Source organism: Protopterus annectens, chromosome 5.part0 (genome assembly GCF_019279795.1).
Source record: "Protopterus annectens isolate FY-2018-M chromosome 5.part0, PAN1.0, whole genome shotgun sequence".
NCBI lineage: Eukaryota > Metazoa > Chordata > Ceratodontiformes > Protopteridae > Protopterus > Protopterus annectens.
In genome coordinates this window covers 1,854,880,133-1,854,905,686 of record NC_056735.1, presented here as the reverse complement: position 1 = coordinate 1,854,905,686, position 25,554 = coordinate 1,854,880,133, and the positions used below count along the sequence as shown (strand labels likewise).

General features: G+C 42.8%; 1 protein-coding gene across 2 annotated transcripts in view; it reads left to right on the top strand.

Moving 5' to 3' along the window:
* The window catches only part of RNASEH2B (ribonuclease H2 subunit B), a 593,154-nt gene that overhangs the window by 548,739 nt on the left and 18,861 nt on the right, over nt 1-25,554 (top strand). The window contains exon 10 of one of the 2 annotated variants that reach the window (XM_044071684.1): nt 11,915-11,995. The exons of the other annotated variant lie outside the window; for it this stretch is intronic. Coding sequence (XP_043927619.1) covers nt 11,915-11,995 — 81 coding nt within the window. The remainder of the gene's footprint in view (nt 1-11,914; nt 11,996-25,554) is intronic. 2 annotated transcript variants of the gene reach the window in all.

Below are 25,554 nucleotides of genomic sequence, written 5' to 3'. Positions count from 1 at the left end.
GAAAACTGGCATTATTCTCACAAAATTGACATATTGTCACAAAAGACAAATGGATTCTGGACATTATAGACAGAGGCTACAGATTCCACTTTCACACCCGTCCAAAACTGAGAGGCATGCCAAAACTGCCACAAAATCAAAGGTCAGAGGCACAAAAACAAATTTCAGCTCTCGTGGACATGAAAGCTATTCAAGAGGTACCTGCAAAAGAACAAGGTCAAGGGTTTTATTCCAGACTATTCCTGGTACCAAGGAAAGACAAAGATTGGAGACCTATTTTAGACCTATCCATCCTAAACACATATTTACAGGTACCAAAATTCAAGATGCTCACATTACAGCAGCTTCTTCCCATGCTGGGCAAGGAGTCTTGGCTGGTAACATTGGACCTCAAGGAGGCATACCTACATGTCCCTATCAGACAAGATTGCAGAAGATACCTCAGATTTCTTGCAGGTTCAACCCATTATCAATTCTCTGCATTGCCCTTTGGCTTATCTACTGCGCCCAGAGTGTTTAAGAAATGCCTGGCATCAGTAATTGCCTTCTGCAGACTTCAAGGAATACAAATATACCCATATCTGGACGACTGCCTGATCCAAGCGGACAGCAAGGACATACTTCTGAAACACCTGGCGTTTTGGAATCAGCCACTTGGAGTTCAGTGCACACTTTCTCCAAACACTATCACCTTCCACTTTACTCTAAATCTAGAGCGGGATTTGCCACAGCTGTCTTGCAGGGCATCCTTGCTCCTCCTAGTTCCACTTAGTGCCTGCCACCCCTACTTAGCTTTGGGATTCTACCCATCTGTTATGACTGCAGCTGTATGCACAATGAACATAGTACAGTTTTGTACCTACCATAAATGACGATGTTCGAGTGCTCATACAGCTGCAGTCCAGGTTTCCCTCCCTCCATCCCCTCTTAGGACAGGCCTTATGACAAACACCTTCTCATACAACCTATTTGGGGTATTCTTTTATGGTGTATTTGCTTGCAAACTACTGTTTTTTGATTATTCTGTATTGCATGATTACATAAGTTTATGTTTTGCCTTCCTTCTGGGGGCACCTGACATCTGGTGCAAGAAAAACTGAAGAAGATGGTGTCGGCTGGCTCTTTTATACTCCTGCCGCACTGACGTCAGGGAAGAAGCGACGACAACCGACGCCGGACCTAGACTTTGGAATTCAGCCGACCGAGGACCCGCCTGACGGCAGGATAACCCATCTGTTATGACTGCAGCTGTATGAGCACTCGAACATCTACATTTATGGTAGGTACAAAACTGTACTTTCTCCTCCCCTTTTTTCTTTCATGTGAAAGAAGAGGGTAAGATTTTCTCTCAGGACGTTATCAGAACCTCTGAATCTTACTGTGGGCACACTGTACCTTGGTTGTGCATTTTCAGCCTTTGCAGGTGGGTAGGCCAGAAATAACAAAAGATGGCCAGACATACACCACCATTTACACCAGAAATGGTAAAACTTAATGTAAATGTAATGTCAGCCTGGCCAAGGGAAACAGTACTTGGCTCTGAAAGTCTGGGCAGTTGTTGGATCTCAGCTTGCAGCAGAGTAAGTTCCCTAAGGTTATGACTGCACTAGTGGCCACACACGAATATCTCTGCAGTTATGGTAAGTTGACTACAAAACTCTGACTTTATTATTCTGTACTTCAACATAACACCCCCCCCCCCAAAAAAAATCTAAAAGCCTTGTGCCTGTATTTTTGTTTTTACCCTCTACAGTTCTTTTTCTGCTGCCACACGTCAGATGTATTTTAACACAAAAAGTGGCATTTATTATCTTAAGATTGTTTTGTGAAATTACATTATTAACCTGTAACAATTTAAAACAGCAATTTATCACTTAGTATTTCAGTTTAAGGAGCTTAGTTTTGAGTTAGTTCACTGTAGTTTATTTCTGTTAGTAGCATCTGCATCAAAATGCAGTTAAATAATATACATTGTAATGCACTGAAAACCTGTACAAATGCAATAAAGTAGGTAACATAAATGTCTGTCAAAATGGCAAACATATGTTAAATACAGTCCTAAAATAATTGGCAAACATATGTTAAATACAGTTGCAGCAGGATGTGAGGCGCAGATGTGGACTATTACTGGTAAACACACTAGTATAGTATTCATGTGCACACATGAGTAAGCGCACATGTATAAGTGACATGCATGTTTGCAAGGCAGATATAACCTGATCCTTGTTTCCAAGGAGCATGCAAAATTTGGAAAGGTGGTCATAAATTTATTTATTTATTTAGCATTTGTTGACCAGGAAAATCCAACTAGGTCAGAGCCTATTTTCAGCAGAGGCCTGGGGAGAAATGCTCCAGATGCATGTCTTTGGAATGTGGAAGGAAACCGGAGCACCAGGAGGAAACCCACGCGAATACAGGGAGGACATGCAGACTTCACACAGAAGGCTCACCAGCTGAGAATCAAACAGGAGGACCTCTTGCTGTGGGGCAACAACATTAACTGCTGCACCACTGGCCATGGACTGATATCTTGCAGAACTTTAAGGTACTCCCACCACCACAAGGTAGTACACTATGGTGTTCATTCAATACTGGATACCTGCTGAATGAGCATACTTAAGAGACGGAAGATAGGTTAATTTGATGGGGACTGAGCTGCTACAGATACGTTATCAGTAGGCATGATGCCACCTTCTTATCTCTAGTATCATCCTCCAGTGAATTTTAGCTTTTCGTGTCTTCCTGGCCTTTTTTTACTGTCTGATTGGGAAAGGACATGCACTTTCCTATTATGAGTAGTCATTTTCAGCAATGCTTGGTGATCTTAAAAAGAAGGCATGTTGGGAAAAAAATACTGCTAAGAAAGGTACAAGCCAAACAGCATCTTCTGGAGTTCAAATGCAGAAACCTTCAGATTGTGCATCACTAGAGAATCTGCATATGTGACTAACCTCTTTATGTGACTCCATTTCCCACAGAAGGTTTGGAATTATGTCAGATGCCAATGTAACAAACCTGTTTGTGTGATTTATATTTTTAGTTTCTGATGGTGGTGTGCTTATTTTGTAGTGCTGTGTTTCACTACGTTTGTGTTTGTTTTTGTGTTTAACTGTAGTAGTTGTGTTTACTAACACTCACTGTTTTTATTTACTGTGTCAGATTGTTGGCCATTTCATTGCTATAAGCCACGGTGGTACAGCAGTAGCATTGTTGCCTCACAGCAAGAGGTTCTCCTGTTCGATTCTCGGCTGGAGTGCCTTCTGTGTGGAGTCTGCATGTCTTCCTCATGGTCGAGTGGCGTTCGAAAGACATGCGTGAATGGGCGAATGGGCGTGCCTTTGTTGAAGGTTGGGCTTTGGGCTGGCAACTCGGCACCATAAAAATCTAGTGCCAATCATTAGCGGACCGGAGTTCCACTGTGGCGACCCCTAACCGGGAAAAGCCAAAATGACAAATAAACGCAGTCCAGAAAAAAAAAGCATATTTACATGTGGTGCTACTCTAAGCTGTCTATTGTCTAGTATTGGAAATGCTGGACACTATTTTAGGCCTGCTTGTGGTTCTTTTGTACAAGAAGAAGGTAAGTATGACTTTAACTGAAGTGCCTAGTAATGCAGCACTTGGAAGCTGGCACGACTTTTGTTACTCCAGTGTCAGCTGCTGGATTTTGGTAATACTTTTAAATATGCCTACTGTGTTTAACTTCCTACAGATTATATAGCCATTTTATCTGTACCTGCTGCCCATGGGTAACATATTGCTGCCATTTAGAACTGTGACAGGCTTGTCAGTACTACTTCATTACACAGTTTTGTACATGTGTGTGTTGTCCGTGTTACATTAGTGACAAGTAATAGCAGGTTTAATTATGACCTTAGCTTCACTTGGTGTATTTAAAAGAACAGAACCACTCTTATGAGATGGCATATCATTTCATTCATTTGCTTATAGCTGGCCACCAAATAGACCGCTGGCTTTCAAAATGAGAGTTGTTTCTTCCTGTTTGTATTACCTGTTTGTAGTATAACTCATTTCTTTTTCTCTGTTGTGCTGTAATGCAGATGTTTTCTAACTCCATCATAGTGTATGTTTTTCCTTCTCCTGCTCTTCCATCCCCCCTGTACTTTTAATTACTTGACTGCTGTTGGCTGCCCTCATCTTCATACCCTCCTGTTTTAAATTGCAAGCCTGTAGCTCTACTTACCAGCCTTTTCCTAATCTGTGTCTGGCTAGTTCCCTAGATCCCTGAAAAAAATATAGGCTTTATGGCTTTCAGCTGTGCTGAAACTGAAAAGTTGGGGGGTTGAAAAGGGGAGGCAGACACTAGAGAGGGGATGGAAGTTATATTGGTACAGGCTGATATAGGGAGGATCTCCGCTTCTGTTAGTCATTGGGCAGTAAGATTGATAAGGTTGCCCCATTTGTCCTAGACATTCTATCATGTCCTATGCTGTGGCTGACTCTCTTCACTGGAATTTCCCATTATCTGTCATGTCCTATACTGTGGCGGACTCTCTTCACTGGAATTTCCCATTATCTATCATGTCCTATGCTGTGGCAGACTCTCTTCACTGGACTTTCCCATTATCTGTTATGTCCTATGCTGTGGCGGACTCTCTTCACCAGAATATCCCAGTACATCCTCAAGTCACACAGAATTACTTCGGTATCTTATCCTAGACCCAAAAAAGGAAAACAGGAGAATCATCATCATTCCTCACCCAGTCAACCATTCCAGTCAACAGGACTGATTACTGAATTCAGATTGCTGGCAGCACAGATTCCTTTCCACTGTGCCAGATGGCCAGCTGATTCCACCTTTCTACTTTTATGTGCTGAATCCATAGAAAGGCATTGAGATGTTGAACCTGCCAACATGTTTTTCGTAAGGAGATATTGGGGTGCTTAACCCAAGTATTCCCTAAAATTGTTTTTCCTTTACGGCAGTAAGGTTGCCCAATAGCATGATATAAATATTACATCTTTCCTTTGGGATCTAAGAGTCAGTGTCAAACCGTCATTCCTCACATTTTTCCATTCTAGCCAAGATTAATAATGTAAGAATGTGCAGACTCACATAGTTCCTTTTCCTGCCAAGACATATTCCACAGTTGTGCCACACCTACCTTCCATCTCAAACATGGGGACTTTGCTCTGATTTTATCTGAAAAGGCAAATTTCCTAGATTCTCTATAAAGATCATTTCAGCCCCCAATCCAAAGTGTGGTCTGTCATTGTCAAATTTTGAGCCGCATGCATTTATTTGCTTGCTAACTTGGGTTTTACCTGCAAGCAAGGGTAGAATTGATCTCTTATATGGTGCTGCTGCTGCTAAGTACTTGTTGTCATTTAAGTAAAAAATGGAAGGTAGGGTAAAAGTGTGGAACCCATGTGGTTTAGAAAAACAGATTGCTTTTGTTATGCTACATGCTGCTGCTTGGAAAAATGCAGATAAATTGGGGTAAGAGGGTAGCATTTTGGAATTATATTAAAGGGGTTTAATATTAATATGCAAGAACAGGAATGGATTATTGCATCATGGCTTCTTATAGCTTCTGTCCTCATGTCATCTTCAGACTGTTTAAGATGATACCTATGTGGAATTACTCCCAGATGAGGATTAAGGAATGGAATGTCAGTAAGCCATATAAGAGTTGTTAATGCACGTCCCCCAAGGTAAACTTACTGCACATGAGCTAGGATCCCCAGAGTACAGGTCACGTGGGACGAGGTTAGGGTTTCTGCATAATAGCACTAAGAATGGTCATCTCTCCATTGTGTGTGGAACCAGCATTAATAGACCAGGATGTCCCAATCAGTCCCAAAGGAGTATATAGTTAATGCTTCTTGGTTGTAACCATTGTCTTGCAGTACTAAAAATTTAAAACACAGGATTTTACCAAGTTACTATATACTGACAGCTAGTCAACATCTTCCTAATTCAACAGACTTTACATATTTTTAGAACATCCTTTCTGTTGTTGGAATTTGCCTGCATCTAATGTTTGTTTTTGCACAGTCTTGACAGTTTCTTCAAGATAATAAAGTTTTGATTACAAAAAATGTAGATAGATACTGGCATCTTTATATGTTAACACTAACTTGCAGTATTTTGCCTGTATGACTAGAACATATGAGTACCATGACCGGTTGTTATTTATTTCCTTACATTCTCAGTCTATTTTGGCATGCATTAGTGTAAGTTGTAATTAACTTGTCTGTCTTGGGCTGAGATGATCTGTGCATCCACCATGCAGCTTTGTGTATAATGAAAGTGTTCATGTTAGTAGTAACTACCATTGGGACTGAGTGGGATAATCTTGCCTAATAACTAGGATACAAGTCCAGACAGTGGGGGAGGCCATTCTAATTGCTCATTCTGCACAGACCCTAAACTTGACCACCTCTTTATACTGCTACATTTCCATCTTTCTCACAAATTAAATATTAAGCACAGTCACTGACTCCTCTCTTTCTTTTACAAAACTATGTATGGCAGAAGGGACATGCCATTATTTTGACACAGATTGAGATAGATTGACTAATGTAGTACTGGCCTGGTTTGACAGTTGATGGCATGCTTAGCTTTTAGATGCAGAGATTCTATCTGCTCACTGCTCTCTGACATTAACTGCACTGGACCAAGGTTGGGATTTATTTTTGAATCCCCTGCATCTAGCTTAGACAAGCTGAGTGCTTGGTTCTGCTTTGTATTCTGTGGTGCAGTATTCCCCCAGGTTACTCTGAAGTTGCCTGTCTCCTGTATCTGTATGTCTCAGAACTGTCGGACAGACTGTCCTTTGAGACATGGTGGTATAATAACTTCAGCTTCTCTCTTTCCATTTTGACCGCTGTAAAAGACATGCTTGTTTGTTGCTGGTAGACAGCATAAGCAGTATGGATGTTTAAAGCAGACATATTTATTTATTTATTTTACATTTGTTTACTGGGAAACCCCGACTGGACACAGGTCCTTTTTCAGTGGAAGCCTGGGGAGAAAAGCTCCAGTTGTAAGAATTACATACATTTACAAAAACACAACTATATGAGACAATAAGGTGATATTCGCAAGCAATAGTTACATAATGAGCAGTACAGTTCTATAGAAGTAAACAGTACATCATGCATTTACATGAAGATTTACAATTTGACTGAAGTGAAACATGGTATTCCAACTTGTACATTGTGCATCGTACTTGAGTATATACAAGTTCACTAAGAGAGAGAGGGGTTTAAGACAACCCAGAGCGAACATTTTATGGTGAAAGAGAATGAGGTTAGGCTAATCCTGGACAGTTACAAGACCAGAGCCAGGTGTCTATTAAGTGTGAATTTAGGAGCTTTTTAAACTGTACTAAGGAGTAGTTGGAGGTTATTGGGGTTGGTAGTTTATTCCATATTTTTGGAATGGAGTTAGAGAAGACTGATTCCCCAGGTGAGTTGTTAGCTTTGGTAATGTATAAGAGGAGTTTGTTGCTGGAACAGTGGGATCTAGAAGACATGTATGGTTGTATAGGTTTTTTGAGAGCAGGGATTTTATCTGATTGGTGCAGTATTTTGTGGGCAAAGCTTAACTGGTTAAAGTACAGTAACTTGTGATTATGGGTCCTAAATGTACTTGATGAACTCCCCATAAACAAGAACTCCATTATTTTGGGAGACTTTAACTACCCTTCAATAATACCTAAAACTGTAATGTAGGATAGGTCCAAAATTTCTTAGATGTAATAAACAAAGACTCCTTGGACCAGATTGTTAGCATACCTACTACAGGACATAATACCCTTGACCTAATCCTTGCCTATGTGGAATCTTCATGAACTATTCCCTTGGTATCTATAGGTTCATAGGAGGCCACTAGGCTAGTAGCCCCAGAGCCACCAGAAGCCCAGCCACATCAATCCCAAGTTGCCCCATCTGTCCTTTAGTGAACGTATTTTGCAGAGCTAGTCTATGGTAAACACCAACTCCCCCTGTCCATGAGGGACATGGGTGCCACACCCGAGGTGAATCTGTGGTCTCCTATTCATCCATCTAGGCTGCACCCAAATAGGGTCAGTGAAGAGCTCTGCCTCACGTGAACCGGAAGACCGGTCCAGAGGAGTAGCAGTCTCCGGGAGGCATATCCATTTCTTCAGCCTGTCCTGCCAACATCACAGGCTAGATCAAGATCCCTAGAGTGAGTGACTTCTGTGCCATCAGATTTGCGCATGTGAAGCATATCCATCAGGGCAGGGTTGCCCTGCAGGCCAGGCACAAGTCTCCTGTCAGCAGTCTATACAGTACAGACCAGTGACAGAGCTTTCATGGTTTGGAGGCCCTGTATTTTCTTGGTGAGAACTTCTGTTGTTTCTCCAACTGTCGCAGGCATCTATTGAGATGCATTCAAAAGGGAGCACTGTAATCCACTAGTTGTCTGACGAGGGTCAACTTCAATGGGGCCACAACATCCCCAGAAGCGATGCCCTTACTTATGAGGAGCACAAAGTACAATGCTTTCTTTACAACATAGGAAACTACATGGACGAAATTCAGATTGCTATCCACTCGAGTTCCCATGTCTTACACCACTAGGTTTGAGCTTAGGGGGTGTTGTCAACACTGTAGTCGGAGGGGAATTCTACTTTGCCACACAGAACAATAATGCACATTTTTGCATTTAGTCTCAGACGTGGATTTGGCGCTAGTCATTCATCTGTGTTAGCCCCCCCCCCTACTTTACCCCAGACCCCCATCCCCCACCACCTCCCCACCGACCTACCTACAGCACACTAACATCACTGGGGGACTCAATACCCCATCCAATTTGCAACCATCAGTGAACCCAGTAAGCCAAAGGCAGTCCAATTTAGCCTGGACTCCCAAGAAGCAGACTCTGAGCAGCAAAGGACGCAGCACAGAACCCTGTGGTATGCCACCAGTGATAGGTCTACCAGTAGTGGTGGAGTCACCAACCCCGACAATATGTGTTCTGTCGGTGAGCCAATTGACTACCCATCTAATGACATAAGGGTTACTCAGTAGATTTTTTTTTTTTTTTTTTTTTTTTTTTTTAAGTTTCTCGGGTTTCTAATACCATGATGGGAATGAACCCCCATTCCCAACAGGATTATTAAAGTTCATGAAATTAGTATTGTTTCAATCTTGACGTTAGCCAGAAGTGCTCTTCACAGTGCCCACAGTGTGCCCAGTAATGACACCTTCTGCAATTTGTATGTAGTTACATGTGTCCGTAACATACATAAGTACGATTGTAAATTCTTTTTTATAAGACCCATTACACCCACTACTATTGGAACTGTCTAAGTATCTTTCTTCCACATTGCCCTTGTTTCTGTCTGCAAATCCTGGTATTTTATGACTTTGTGTGTCTGTACGTAAGACACTGTAGTCACTTCTTATGGACTTTCTGCCATCTATTTTTTGAACTGTTGGTAATGGGTGATCCCATATGATATAAACTTCATATTTTCTATAAGACTTTGTGACTCATGTTTCCAGCGTTTTTCAGCTACTTCAATATTATGATGTTTGCACAATCGCCAATGCAAGAGTCTTGCCACATTATTATACCTTTCAGTGTACAGTCCCTCTGTCATTAGTATATCACAACCAGCAACAAGATGTGCGACTGTTTCCAATTCTGTTTTACAAAGCCTACATTTGTCTGTTTCTCCTACATGTTCAATGGACTTTGTAAACCATCATGCATGTAGTCCACTATCTTAGGCCACCAATATTAACCTTTCTTCTTTTGGTTTAAATTCACTTCTCCTGAACCATTCATGCATTCAGTTCTGCTCAACGTGGGGTTGTTCCAAGAGTTTTCTACACTTGCAACTATATTTATGCATTTTGCACATTCCCTGCCTTCTCATTTGATCCTTCACCTTATACTCGTTCTTTTGTTTTTTTGGCACATTCAGTTGCTGCTTGAGTTTTGTCTACTTAAGGTTTGATTTCCATTCCCACTTGATGCCAATATGCTTCTGCTAAACTAAGCAGGGAAGTTATCTTAGACTTATGCTCCTCATGTTTCAAAGCCTTCACTACATTTGGGTCATGTGAGGTCAGCAGATATGTGTGCAGTTCCACAATTGCAGATCTGTACATGTAATCAATTTCCAGGAGGCCCATACCTCCTTCAGAATGGGAAATATATAGTCTTGGTATGCACTGATTTTTATAAATCATCTTCTGAGCATGAAGCATTTTCTTGTTTTCTTATCCAGCACCTTTTTGGGACCAGTCAGTCACTCCAAAACTGTAAGGTAGGACAGGAAGAGCAAACTGCTTGACTTTGTTCCCAGATGTCAAGCGCTGTTTTCAGTATTCCATATCTTGTCCTGTTTCACTTTAAATGCTGATATCTGCTTCCAGTTGTGGCAAACTCTGATGGCTAAAGTGCTGTGGACATCAGTTACACATGAGGCTTATTGCCTGGCAAGCCTCTTTTAAAGTTATGATAGTAGTAGTTATGAAAATTTCAGTGAGGGACAAATTTTCCAAAAGCTGCTACATTTAAAATTTTGGAGATGTGCAGAGAAAGGAGCTGTGACATATCCTGTTTTAATTTAATGCTCTTGACCTGTTACAGTCATGTCTGTTGTCTGAAGGGCTGTGGTCATTGCTAACTTATCCCTCTGAAGTATCAACTGGCATCTCCTATTTAAAGTTAGAAGATACTTTCTGTTGCAGTTCACTTCCTGGAACAGCAAATCAGACCATTTCTTGTTCACTAAAAAAGACTTTCAGCTTTTCGTGGTTAGGGGTCGCCACAGCAGAACTCTGGTCCGCTCATGATAGGCAGTGGATTTTTACAGTGCCGAGTTGCCAGCCCGACGTCCAACCGTCAACGAAGGCACACCCATTCACGCTCGCACCCACCTGCATGTCTTTAATGTCACTCGACTGCGGGGAGGACATGCAGACTCCACACAGAAGGTGATCCAGCTGAGAATCGAATGGGAGAACCTCTTGCTGTGAGGTGACAACGCTAACTGCTGCACCACTGTGGCTTTGGAACCAATTCTTGTTCACTGAAGAGATGAATTCTTGTTCACTGAAGAGATGAAACCTGTCCCGGTACTCTCTTGGTACTCTTGGACAAAAGGCAGAGAAACAGCCCCAGAGAAGTCAGAGACCCTTTGCAGGCTGCTCACATCTGTACCCAGCCACCCGCCTGCACACACACACACACACACACACACACACACACACACACACACACACACACACTTGCAGGCAGTTCACAAAATTGTCATTTCACTTTCCTCATTTCCTTGGGGTGTAAGAGGAAACCAGAGCATGCTGGGCAAATCTGAGCAGGCAATGGGAAGACATGCAGACTTTGCACGAAAGTTGACCCAGCCAGACTGGAACCGGAGAAGCAAGTAATATGAGTTAGTAATGCTAACAACTGTTCCACTCCTCTCTTTTCATGATCCTTCTCTACGCTCCATTAGTAGCACCTTTTGAGCTGGAGCATTGTGTTCAACCATAATTTTCACTGGGGACTGCTGTTCTTTCATAATTTATCTTTATGCTGATGCATTGGTTCAGCATCAAATGGTAATGCTGGCCATAGGGTTACCCGAGATAGTGGTCTGAAATGAAATTCACACCTTGTCTCCTAACCAATTGAAACCTGAATTCTGACTTTCCGATATGTCACTTTGTTAGTCTCCAAAGCTGGGCTTTTTCTGGAGTAACATCAAGTATCAGACTGTTGTAAATGTTGCATTAGTAGACTGACAAAACCAGTGGCATAAATAATATGCTCATATTCATTGTCTTTTTTAAGATTGAACAGATCTAATGCAGGTAAGAATTTTAGATGTATTAATGGAAGACTGTAAAAATGTACTGGAACTTTAGTTTCTTATGGAGCTACTTCAAAACTCTACTATTACAGAAAAGGAAAGTGTCTGATACACTTGTAACAGCAGCAGAAGACTACACAAAGTTCAACAGCACGGAAGCAAAAGAAAAAAAGGTATGTGGATCACTTTCCTTTTCTTTTTTTCAATTCTATAAGTACATTATTATTATTATTATTATTAGTATTATTATTATTATTATTATAAAAGATGAGCATAGGGTGATTTCATATTTTGCTTTAGTTTGTGTGACTGCTTATTTTGCTTTCTACAGCTTTTAAAATACAAAATCATGGAAGCATTCAGTTGTTTGTGGTGCTTACGTTTCTGTGGCAGAATGGTGTGGCATGAGCTTGTATTTTTATTTAGATTATGTCATGAAGGATCACATTGGCCTCAACCAAGTTTGCTGAAACGCAGAGTATAGTGAAGTAGACGTTAGTGACTGGCTGCATATTACTTGACTAAGAGAAGTTCATAAATTTTGGCAGCCTTTCACTGATACATTGCTGGACTTCTGGTTCTTCATATTCTGATTAGGGAGTTTATGCTTCACACATAGCAATGTGCAGGGACAGAAATATTAATGAACCTATAGAATACCCTGTTTGGTGTCCGTGTTGCCTTACAGAAAACACTTTACTGATATGCTTTTGATTTCTCAGGTACTGCCTGGACACTGAAACATCAGGACTGGTGCTTTTTGGTGCCCTCTAGTGACAACAATGAACTTTTCACAAACTCGGCACCTCCCTACCTAAAGTTGCCTGCTGCTGCATCCGTCAGATCACATTGACAGCATTTACACAGTGGCATATCCTTGCAGATCAAGCCTTAGAAGTGAGCTTTTCAGTATTTATATGTACCACAAATTACCACATAGGTGGTAATCCATTAAGTACAGAAGAAGTAATTAGGGACCTGGGGACCCAAGTTGATAGCAGTCTCTCATTTGACAACCATGTGGCCAAAGTGGTTAGAAAAACATTTTATATAGCCCACCTAATCATGAAGGAATTCACATCTAGATCAGGGGATGTCATCGAGCCTATTTACTCATCCCTCATCAGGCCCATAATTGAGTACAATGCCCCTTTTGGGATGTACATTATCAGACACCTGCAGCAACTGGAAAGACCCCAAAAGTACCTCACCAAGAGGATCAAAGGGCTCAAACAGATGCCATATGCTGCCCGGTTAAAGAAACTCCAGCTCTACTCAGTGGCATACGCCTGCTCAGAGGCGATCTGTGCCTGACGTATAAAGCCATGTCCAACCCGGAATTAATGGACACGCTGCACCTCAGAAAATCCAAATCCCATCAAGCTACGCGCTCAAGAGGACTTGAACCTCAGCACTGAAATAAATAGGACATGCTGGAGGGACAGATTCATAACCCAGAGGCTCCCTTCACTCTGGAATAAAATCCCAGTCCAGGTTAGGCAGAGTCCCTCATTGACTCTCTTCAAGAGGAATCTTGATGAGTGGATGGGAGATTGTAGGTTTACCCCGGGTATCACTTCTGTGTCACTGTTAGACAGAGGCACAGTATACTAACCTCGAAAAAGGGCATAGCAAAATTAATTTAAAATGGGTGGCGAAAGCCAAACACTCTCTGGCTAGGCTTATAAATGCCCTAGGGCAGATAGCCTAGTATGAACCTATGAACCATGAACCTATGAACCTATATATATATATATATATATATATATATATATATATATATATATATATATATATAGAGAGAGAGAGAGAGAGAGATAATGTACACAATTCCAGTGATACAGGAATCTTTAAGAAAAGAAAAGGGGGAGGAGAAGAGAAAGGTGAACCTCATTTCCACATCATAGAAGAGAGACTTCCACTTTCTGTCCTTCAGCACCTCAGAGAATTCAGAGCCAAGATGACAGAGGCAGGTTTTCTTCAGTGAGGGGACTTTCCAAACTGATGCAGTCAAGACCCCCCTCCCCCCACCCCCCAGCATCTTCTGTATGCGCTTACAGGTCCTTCAGGCTCTCTACACAGCTTGACTAGGATTAGATGATATCCGCCTTCATCAAGGTCCAGCCTTATTACTGCACCATCTCGGCCCCAACAGTTCCTACCTTGGGCAGAGAAGTCCCACCCGACTACCCAGCTTATCCATTCTTCCTCCAGGCCAGATCTCAGTGCCGACAGCAATGCAACTACTATCAACTGTTACATTATGCACCTCTGTGCAGATAGACCTGGACTCTCCTGCAGTGACTACTTTGGTGCTGGTGAAACCAACACCTGTTACTGTGACATTGAGTGTCACTAGGCCCCATGTGTCTGTCGCTGTGGCTTCGACATTGTGGGTGGCAGCACTGATCATTACTGTACCATTCCCGGTGTCAGAATGATCATTGTCATACTCTATCTCAGTCAGCTCAATTGCTTTATAAAGTATTATTCCTTCCAGAGGGTCACAGTACAGTCTGCCATACTTTGTGTCTTCTGGCAGGGGACTAGATGTGCCCTTTGGATCTTCAAGATGCATATCTACATATAAAGATAGACAAGACATCAAGAAGTTACCTCCACTTCCAGGCTAGGACCAGTCATTATCAGTTCCGGGTACTTTCATTTAGTCTTATCACAGCCCCCTGGGTGTTCACCAAATGCATGACCCATGTCACGATTCACATTCAACTTCTAGTGGTGTGCAGATCTTCCCATACTTACACAGTTGCTTCCTGGCAGCCCTGCTTGGGGATCATCTTGTACTGGCAAGACCGTGCTTTCTTCAAACCTGCTTGTCTTTGGGGATCATGGTAAATGTGATCAGATCTCAAATGGAACTCTCACAAGATTTGAGCCTTCATAAGTTGCTGGCTAGATGCATGGAATCAGTTAGTTATCTCACCAAAGGACAGAATTTCTTCAATATTTTCTGAGGTCTTGTTTTTGCTCCTACAGAACCAGCTGTCATCGTCTTTAGTCCTCAAGGTACACTGAAAATGGCCTTTGATACAGATGCTTCCTCCTGCCAGACTCAGCATGAGAATCTTAAAAGGGACACTTTGAGTGCAGTGAGATCAGTCCTGTCAACCAGTGCATCACAGAATCAACTCATCTTGGATTTCCATACCAAATGTAAACTGGTGGAGGACAGATACCTGATATCTGCTGTAGAAATACCCTTCACCAAACCACTCCCATTGGCAACTAACCATAGATGCGTCAGTCCTCTGGTGGGGAGCAAGACAAGGTAGTACAAGGTTCGTGAGCTACAGAAAAGCTCTCTCTACATATAAATGTACTCCAAATGAGTGCAGTTCTACTAGCATTGTAGGCATACCGTGAAGTGCTCTGTCATGGTGCGGTTTCATAGAATCGGACATGGCAACAGTGTGTTACATAAAGTAGCAAGGAGGAACCAAGTCCTACCCATTATGCAGAGAATCACAGCAATTTCTAATATCAGCACACATACCAGGTGTTTTCAGTGTGATTGTAGACAAACTGAGCAGACAGGTCTTGCCTCCCCATGAATGGTTTCTCAACAGTGGAGTAGCATGCAGCATATTCAGGAAGTGAAGAGACCTTACTGGGATCTTTTTGCTTCACTGCTCAACCCCAAATGCCCCCACTTCTTCAGCGGAGTTCCTCATGAGGACAATCACACAGAGATACATTGTCCTACAGTTGGCCTAGTTCTCCTCTGTGTCTTTCCTCCTCTTCTGTTGTTACCAAGACTGTTGCAGAAAGCCAAGGTTTACAAGGCTCACCATGTTCTTATAGCACCCATCTGGCTCTATAAGACTTGGTTCAACTTTCAGTGGCATCATCTAAAGAAAAAGTCCCTCCTTCTTTTGCAGAGCCTGGCTCTGATAAGTCACTCATCCTGGCAGCCTCATCCAGACATTTGATCCCTTCGTCTGACTGCTTGGATTCTTCAATTCTAGTAATGGACTGGAACCCTCAATTACTTCTAGATGTAATTAAACTCATTTCAGCGTATTAGAAGCCATCCACCAGGAGGGTCTGTATTAGTATCTCGAACAAGCAAAATGTCAAGTCAGTGTTGATCGACAGATATAGTTCGAAAGCAGTAATCAGCAAAACCACTGAAGAGCGAAAGATGGACTCTTGAATTGTTATAGTTGGCCAAGTCACGTTAGTAAACATCTAGCGCCATGACGTTTGTCTTGTAGATATCATAAGGTGTCTATTTTTACATTACTTAAAATGAAGTGAATAAATACAGAATGTTTCAATATAATGTCATCGCGGTACAGTGTGGATCGGAAAATTTGCCCTTTCCTCACTGTAGTACAATCTCGGAGTTCTTATATATAATTAGCTGGGGTAGGTGCAGCCCCCCACAAGAGCAAGTTTGTTGAACGGTATTTCGGTGTCAAATGCTATTTGTTGTATTTAGGATATAATATAGAGGCATGAATTTATATTTTACGTTTTTTTTATGTCTATATTGATTGCAATAGTGGGAACTGGTGTTGGCCAAATAATGTTGTTCGACAATTTGACTTTCAGTCATTTAACAGTTGAGTTAATAGTGCGATCAACAAATGTGTCGATATTCTCAGATTCGTCATTTTGCTCGTTCGAGATACTAATATAGACCCCACCAGGAAACTCTGTAAGGGAAAATGGAAAAGATTTTCCATGTGGGTACTAGAGACAAATGTTTTACCATTCTCAGAACCATTAGACCAAGTATTCCTTGGCCCCATACAGATCCTGTAAAGCCTTTCCTAAAGGTATCTTCAACTCCTGACCTCCAATATTAAAACCAGCCCCAGTCTGGGATCTCAACTTTGTGCTGGAAAGTTTTATGAGATCCCCCCTTTGAACTAGTAAATTCTAACAGTCTTTTAAGTTCTTATCATAGAAAACTTGCCTGTTAGTGGCCATTTCATTGGCCTTTAGAGTACTGAAACTTCATGAACTGTCCTCTAAATGTCCCTACATTGTTTTCCAACCAGATCATCTAGCCCTTGAGATAAACCTGTCTTTCATGCCTTGAGTAGCCACTCAGAATAATATGAATCGGTGCATTCATCATCCAGTATTGTTTCCCCTACTATGCTGACAAAGGAGAGTATTTGTTATATTACTTGGATGTACACAGGCGATTAAAATTCTGACTCACAGAAAGGCTACCAGGAAAGACGAAAAAATCTTTTTTCAGCTTTTTGCCAGATAGGCTTGGTCAAAAGATTGCAAAGATTATATTGGCTAAATGGATTTCAGAATGCATTTCTTTCTGCTACACCTCAGCAGGCTGACAATTGGCTATTCTAACAAAGGCTCATTTGGTTAAGGCTCCACTTCCACGGCATTTCTATGTAACCGTCCAGTCAGATAGCAGCAGCTGTTACTTGTTTTTTCCTGCATAGCTTTGCTAAGCATTACAGCCTTGACTCCATGTCTAGGACTAGAGCATCATTTGGAGCAACCATTCTTAAAGGTTTGTTTGTTTAGGCCACCCAGGTTAACTGGGGACTCTTTCTGATGTTCCAGTGTCTACAGGACCTGAGAAATGTTTGTTATGCACTTACCTGAACTTTGAATTTCTGTGATGTTCTTCATCTCACATTGCTGCAGTCCTTACACTTGGGTAGTCCGCTGTCCTCGGTCGGCCCGAATATCAAAGTATTAGGCTGACGTCGGTCAAGGCGCTTAAGACTGACATCAGAATGTCAGTGTACAAATGCGCATGACCGACGTCGTCTTTTTTGCCGCATGGTCCGATGCAGAAGCAGCGTTGCAAGTGCCGTTCGGCGTTCTGAAATTTTTCGAATTCGGAGTTTCAGACTGAGTCAAAGTTGGCTAAGTACCCCGTTGGGGAATATTTTAGTTTTTTCTTGCCTCAGTGGTTTACCGGATGTCAGAAAAAGTGAATAACTGTATTTCTTGTGGGAAGCAGATACCGCATAGAGATTATCATACTTTGTGTATTCCTTGTTTGGGGCCTGAGCACGACGTTGTTGGGTGTCGCTTTTGTGCTAGGTTCAATAAGCGCACTAAGCGAAGGTTAGATTGTGCCAGGTTGGTTTTGAGCGGTGCAATTATAATATGCCGTCGGATGCTCCGGCGCCCGCTTCTTCGAAGAAGCGCAAAGACAAAGCAGCTAAACCCAGGCAAGAAGAGTCGTCCGTGCGGACGCCGGTTCTTTAGAGGCGTCAGTGGAACCGGTGGTTCCGCCGGAGGCTTCTCTGGAGTCCCAGGGGGAGACTTTGATATTGCAGGATGTGGCCTCTCAGGAGGCAGGTCAGGCTGAAGGGGCTTCTCAGGTTACTGTACTCCCCTCCCTTCCTAGGGTGGTTAGGCCCTCTCCTTCTGTTTCCAAGGCTTCTCCCAGAGGCAGGTCAGGTTTAGCTTCTGTTGGTGTCACTCCTAGTTCTACAGGATCTGTGCCCAAGAAGCACATGCTTAAAATGGCAGAAGATTTAATTACTTTGATTAGAGGTTCTTTGCCCCTTCCTGATAAGAGGCCTAGGGTGGAACCAGAGTTGGGGAGTTTTGAGCAGGCTTCGGATGTTTCAGAGTCTTCGGCTGAAGACTTGCAGGAGTACTCTCCTTATTCTGATTCTGATGCAGTTGATTCGACTCCTTCTGCTTCTCCTCCAGAGGATTTTTCTTTTTCAGAGACTCTTCATTCCATGAGGGAACATTTTAAGTGGGAAGGTCAGGACTTCTCTGATTCCAGGAAAAGGCTTAGGGAATTTTTGCTTTTACCCCAGCATAGGCCTTTGGCTATACCACCTGTTCTGGATGTTGTGGAGGATGTGTTTGCGGAGGCTTCACTTAATCCTGATTCTTTGCCTCCTGCTCCTGTTAAACCGGATAGGTATTACAGGGTGCCTGAGGCTCATAAATATCTTTATAAGAGTCCTAGGGCGGACCCAGAAACTGTTAGTCAGGGACCTAAGGGTGTCAAGGCCTCTGTTGTAAAAATCCGGTTCCTCCAGATAAAGAGGCCAGAGCTTTGGATAGATGGGGAAAGAAAGTCTATACTTCTTCCACCTTAGCTATGAGGGCTTTGAATTGCCAGTTTCACATGTTGAAATATCAAAACTATCTTCTTTCTCAATTGAAGTCTAAGGTAGATGCTCTGGCGGAAGGCATTGAGTGTAAAGAATTACAAGATTTGGTGCATGTCTCGGAACAGGTGGGTAAGCATTCTTTACAATGTGGTTTTGATGCTGTACAGGCCTCGTCTAGGGTGGCTGCCACTGGTTCAGTTCTTCGCAGGCACGCCTGGCTGAGGGATCAGAATTTATCTGACCATGTTAAGACAAGGATTTTGGATGCTCCTTTACAGTCTGATGTGTTGTTTGGTTCACCTGTGGAGTCAGTCTTGAAGAAAATGGAGGACAAGGCTAAGTCTATGCAGGCTGTTAAAGATTTTTGCAAGTTCAGCCTCCGAGTTTAGTAGGAATTGGCCTGCTAAGGGGTGGACGTATCCTTCTTATGATTCTCAGTCTAGGGGTAGATCTAGCCGTGGTAGGGGCAGGATTCAGAGTTCCTTCAGACCTAGAACGGGAGTTCACCTGCACAGTCTTCGGTGTGGGCAGGGGCCAGTCCTTTCGTAAACAGGCCCAATGACCTACCTTTTCAGCTGCCAGATCCTTCTCGCCTGGCAGCACCTTTGGGAGGAAGGTTGGCACTCTTCAAGGAAAATTGGAGTTTGATTACTCAAGACAGATGGGTATTGGATATCATACACCAAGGTTACAAGTTTTATTTCCATACCTTGCCTCCTTTCAAAGGCATGCCAGACGTTCCTCCTCAGCAAAGACTAGAGGCTCACAAACAAATTTCTCTGCTACTTCAAATAGGGGCCATACAACCGGTCCCTCTACCAGAAGTGGGCCTAGGATTTTATTCTCGCCTGTTCCTAGTACCAAAGAAGGGGAACACGTGGAGACCAATTTTGGATTTATCTATCCTCAACACATATCTGGACATTCCCAAGTTCAAAATGTTGACGTTACAACAGCTTTTGCCTCTGCTGGGCAAAGATCACTGGGTGGTGACTCTGGATCTCAAGGAGGCTTACCTTCATGTTCCTATCAGGCTCAGTTGCAGGAAGTATCTGCGTTTTCGGGCTGGGACTTCTCATTATCAGTTCTCTGCATTGCCCTTTGGCTTATCTACTGCGCCCAGAGTGTTCACGAAAGTTCTGGCTCCAGTGATAGCTTTCTTCAGGCTAAGAGGAATACAGATCTATCCTTATTTGGACGATTGCCTGATTCTGGCCCAAGAAAAGGACGAACTTCTTCATCATTTACAGTATGTGATAGCAGTGCTAAGATGCCTGGGGTATTCTGTGAACGAAATAAAGTCCAGTCTAGTACCCTCTCAGGACATGTGCTTTCTGGGTGTGAGACTGAATACAGCGTCCCAGATGGCCTTTTAGACCCCGGACAAACAAAAGAATCTTTCTCTTTACTTCCATCAGTTGTCTCATCAGTCCAGGCTGACTGCAAGGACAGTCCTTCAAGCCTTGGGGTTCATGGCATCTTGTATTCTGGTGCTTCCCAATGCCAAACTGCATATGAGGAAGCTACAATGGTATCTCAAAATGTATGGACACAGCACTGCCAAGATATGGACACTGTCATTCAAATAATACCTTGCATTCAAAAGGAGTTTTGTGGTGGGCTAAGGAATGTCACCTAAACAAGGGACTCTCTGTGACCCGACCAGAGGCGAGTCAGATTCTAACGACAGATGCCTCAGACAAAGCTTGGGGAGCTCATCTAAATGGAAAGTGGATACAAGACACGTGGCCTGCCAGACTTCAACATCTACATATCAACTTGAAGGAGATGTTAGCAGTCCAATTTGCATTAATAGCTTTCAAGGATTTACTTCTTCCAGGGCAGGTGTTGGTTCTAACAGACAACACAACTGTCATGTGGTACATCAACAAGCAAGGGGAACGATTCTTATCCTCTATGCAGACAAGCAATGATTTTGTGGGAGACTGCTCTCAGTTTACAGCTGAATCTTCAGGCAAGGTTTCTGCCGAGCACAGAACTCCTTAGCAGATGTGTTGAGCAGACAAATTATGGATCCCCATGAGTGGAAATTGGATCCTCATGTATTTCAGAAATTGACAGTGTTATGGGGAACTCCAGACATAGATCTGTTTGCTTCTCCACTAAACTACCAGCTGCCAAAGTTTTGCACAAAAGGTTTCATCCCACAGCTTGGAAAGTGGATGCTCTTTCATTCAAGTGGAGCAATCTTCATGTGTATGCCTTTCCACCTCTGCCTCTCCTCCCAAAGGTACTCCTGAAGGTCAGACAGGACAAGCCAAAGATGATTTTAATAGCTCCAGATTGGCCTCGACAGCACTGGTACCCATTACTGAGAAGTCTGGCAGGGAGCCTCCATGGCCTTTGCCTTCAATTCCACACCTGCTGTCTCAGGAGAACAGTCATTTACTCAATGTCAAACTTCACTCTCTACATCTAACAGCCTGGCATATTCTGTTTTAAACCCTGGAGGGTCTCAGCTTCCACAACAAGTTTTGAATGTTATTTTGGAGGCCAGAAGGCCTAGTACAAGGAAAGTGTACGCAGATAAATGGAAGAGATTTTTATTTTGGAGTACAGCAAAGGAATTTGATGTTTCTAAGCCTAATTTAAGTGTGGCTCTTCAATATCTTACTGAGTTACTGGACAAGGGGTTGTCCTTCTCTTCTATTAAGGTTCATGCTGCAGCAATTTCTGCTCACTATGACTGTGACCCACCATTGTTTTCTCATCCTTTGTTTAAGCAATTCCTTAGAGGGGCAAAGAATATAAGACCCCCACGTAGAGCTCCTACTCCTGCTTGGGATCTCAATTTTGTGTTGGAGAAACTCACTCTACAACCTTTTGAACCTGCAGCTACTGCCGAGTTGAAATATTTGTCATGGAAGACTGCTTTTTTGTTGGCCATTACCTCTGCGAGAAGGGTTTCTGAATTACAGGCCCTTATGGCGGTTGAGCCTTTCTTAATTTTCCATAAGGACAGGGTATCTTTGCGTACTAATCCTTCCTTTATGCCTAAAGTGGTTTCTAGTGTGGCTTTAAACCAAACTATCCATTTGCCTACTTTTTATGCAAACCCCCAAAATAAAGGGGAAAAGATTTTGCACACTTTGGATTTACACAGGCAGTTGCGATATTATTTGAGCAGAACTAAAGGGTTCAGGCAGTCTCAGCAGTTATTTGTTTCATTTGCTTTGGGTTCTCAGGGCAAGCCTGTGTCAAAACAAACTATTTCTAAGTGGATTGGGTTTTGTATTGCTTTCTGTTATTCCCATCATGGTAAGGTGATTCCAGCTGGGATTAGGCCTCATTCCACTAGGGCTACTGCCACTTCTACAGCTTTTTAAGGGGTGGCAACTAAAGATATTTTGGAGGCAGCTACTTGGAGTTCAGTGCATACTTTCTCTAAGCATTACCACCTTCCACTTTACTCTAAATCTAGGGCTGGTTTTGCCACTGCAGTTTTACAGGGCATTTTGGCAGCTCCTAATGCTTTATAGTTTTGCCATCCTCCCTTACCTCTGCTTTGGGATTCTACCCAAGTGTAAGGACTGCAGCAATGTGAGATGAAGAACATAGTACAGTTTTGTACCTACCATAAATGTAGATGTTCGAAGATCCACATTGCAGCAGTCCAATTTACCCTCCCTCCTTCCCCTCTGTAATTAGAGGCGGTTGTGTGGTTTGGGTTGTGAATATTGTGGATATTGTATATAGTGTACATATGATTAGTGCAAGGGTGGTTGGTTGTTTTTTGCTGTCTTTTGGTTTTGACCTTTCTTTTTAGGGTCTTCTGACATCTGGGGCAAGAAAAGACTGAGGATATGACGTCGGTCATGCGCATTTGTACACTGACGTTCTGATGTCAGTCTTAAGCGCCTTGACCGACGTCAGCCTAATACTTTGATATTCGGGCCGACCGAGGACAGCGGACTACCCAAGTGTAAGGACTGCAGCAATGTGGATCTTCGAACATCTACATTTATGGTAGGTACAAAACTGTACTTTTTTTCTCCAGGCAATGGAAAAACCTGCATATCTTCCCCCTCCCAATTTTCATAGTCTGAAGGGCCTGTTTTTCTGTCTCTTGCTGTGTTTTTGTATGAAGTTAGTTGTGTGTATTGGCATACTCCATCTAGAGGACATAGCAGCAGGATGTTAAAGGTAGGGTGCAGCTTGAGCTTGTGAGGAGTTCCTTGCTGTCACTAGAGGGCACCAAAGATTCCAGTCCTGATGTTCCAGTGTCCAGACAGAGATTAAAGAAGGTAAACAATGTCCTTCCTTATTATTGTTGCAGTATTCTTTACAAATGGGATATCCTGACAAGGGTAAGTGAATGTCTGGCCAGCATACCAAAGCCTTAACTCCTAGATGCTGTACGTCAGATGTATGTCCTATGTTAAAAGTGTAGGGTGTATAAATGACACACAAGTGCCTAATCCTTAGGACTACTTTGCCACCAGTCTGATCCCTGCACTTTTTGAATTCTGTCTGCAAGTCATTCATTTCATTGATACAGCTATTGAGCCTTCCAAAGGTAAGTGCCCTGTTAGGTGAGATGCAGATTCCCCAGTAGGATAGACATGAAAAGTGCCCTTTTTGTCTAGGTGCTGCCAACATCCATACTCTGTGATTTGTCAAGCATTTGTACCAAAGACCTTATGCAGCCATCTGCTTTCCCTTTCTGTCAATGTAGAAAAACAGTGATTGAAGCTTCTGGGTCAGAGATCCATAGATTCAGTTTCCAACCGCTGCAACGTTCAGCTGCTACTAAAAAAAAATCTAGGGGGAAAAAAAAGTACTGAATCTTCTGCTGTCCAGCCTCATCCGGATATCTCCATCGGGTTAGATGAAGTACTCGAGGACTGTCCAGTTCCAGTGTCTGTCACAACCCAGTTGGAGGTTGACATGAGGCTGCATACCTACACATCCACTGAGAATGTGCATATGTCTGGTGTAGACAAGGAGGAGGAATCCTGGCTGCTCACTTCGGAGAGGCCTAGGGGAATTCCATAGATTCTTGTTAGGGAAGTAGTCCCTGGTTGCATTACTGAAGTCTGGCAAGGGTCTGAACCCCCCCCCCCAAAGTTTTTAGGGGATGTTCCTTTGAAAAAGAAACAGAAGTCCGGACATGTGGCTCCGAAGCTAAGGATCCACACAAATAGTGTCAGGATTTCACTCAGGATCTTTTGGCTTTGAAGCCCCCCTCAGGGATTATCTGTTCCTTCCATTGTTCCTTGGTCCCTCTACTCTACTCCTTCTAAATACCCTCGACTCTGATTCCTTTGAGAAGGATGGGGACTTAGATTCGGGGGAGGAGTCCTCGGCTTACTTCTCTTAAATTCATTCCCCCTTGCTCTGGGATCTGAAGAAGAAGGATGCCCTTTTCCCCCCATTGAAGAGTTGTCTTTTGGGGACACTACTGTAGGCATGATGGGACCTTTTAAATGTGATTGTGGATTTATGATTTCCAGAAAATGTACTATGACCTTTTGTAGATTGATTCACTCTGGCCCACAGCAGTCCCTTTAGCTTTGGATGCTCTTTTAGGCACTTTTTCTTCAGCCTCTCAGGATCTTGTCTCCCAGTTTCCTGCTCAAAAGAAACCTAACAGTTTTTATAAAGTTCCTGAAGCTCAGAATTGTCTTTATAAATGCCTTCTGACCCTGCACTGATTTCCTTGGATACTGATAAGTCTTCTGAAGTACTGTCCTCTTCCACTCTTTTACCTTCTGACAAGTACAGATGTGCTATGGACAGCTATAGTAAAATGTGTATACATCTGCCACTTTAGTTTTCAGAGCCATTAACTTCTTGTATGACAAGAAGCGGCTGTTCTATGTCATCTTGGGGTGTTCTGTCTGACGTGCCTGATTCAGAAGTGAAGGTCTGTGTTGTTTCCCCTTTGAGCTCAACACTGTAAAATGCAGTTATAGTGCTGCTGATGCTTCCTCTGTGATGCAGTTGCCCTAGTCAGTTATGAAGGTATTCCTGGTTATGGCTACAGTCCCTTTCTGAAGACATTAAGGCTAAGTTCCTGGACTCTCCTTTAGACAACCAAAATCTTTTTGGCTCTGCTATACCTGAGCTTTTCAAAATGTTGTAGGATAAGGAAAATTCATTCAGGATCTTAAACAGATCTTCCTTTCTCCTATTCCCAGGTTTCACAGAAATTACCCCTCTAAATATTCCTTTGTGTGATGACAGCAAAGACAACCTCCCAGGACTAAGATGTCTTCTAAGAGGGTGTTTCCTGATAAGTGTTCTCGGAGATGTAATAGTCAAACGCCTTCTTTTACTGACAAGTCTGCCTCCATTTGACTTTCAACCTCTTCTGTCCTTTGACCAGATTCCTTTCTCCCTTAGATTGACTCTGTCTTTTCCAGTCTGGCAATACACATCTGCAGACACATGGGTGCTTTCCATCATTCAGAAAGGCTATTTCATAGTTTACAAACCCCTTCCTCCCTTTCTGGGCATTCCCAACCTCCCATTTGGCAACTTTCTCACTTTTCTTTGAGTCATCAAGGCCTTTTGGTTTAAGGAACCATTCAGCCAGTTCTGCTCTCTCAACAAAGCAAGGGCTTTTATTCTAGGATGTTTCTGGTTCCCGGGAAGGAGGGTTCTTGGAGGCCCTGGAT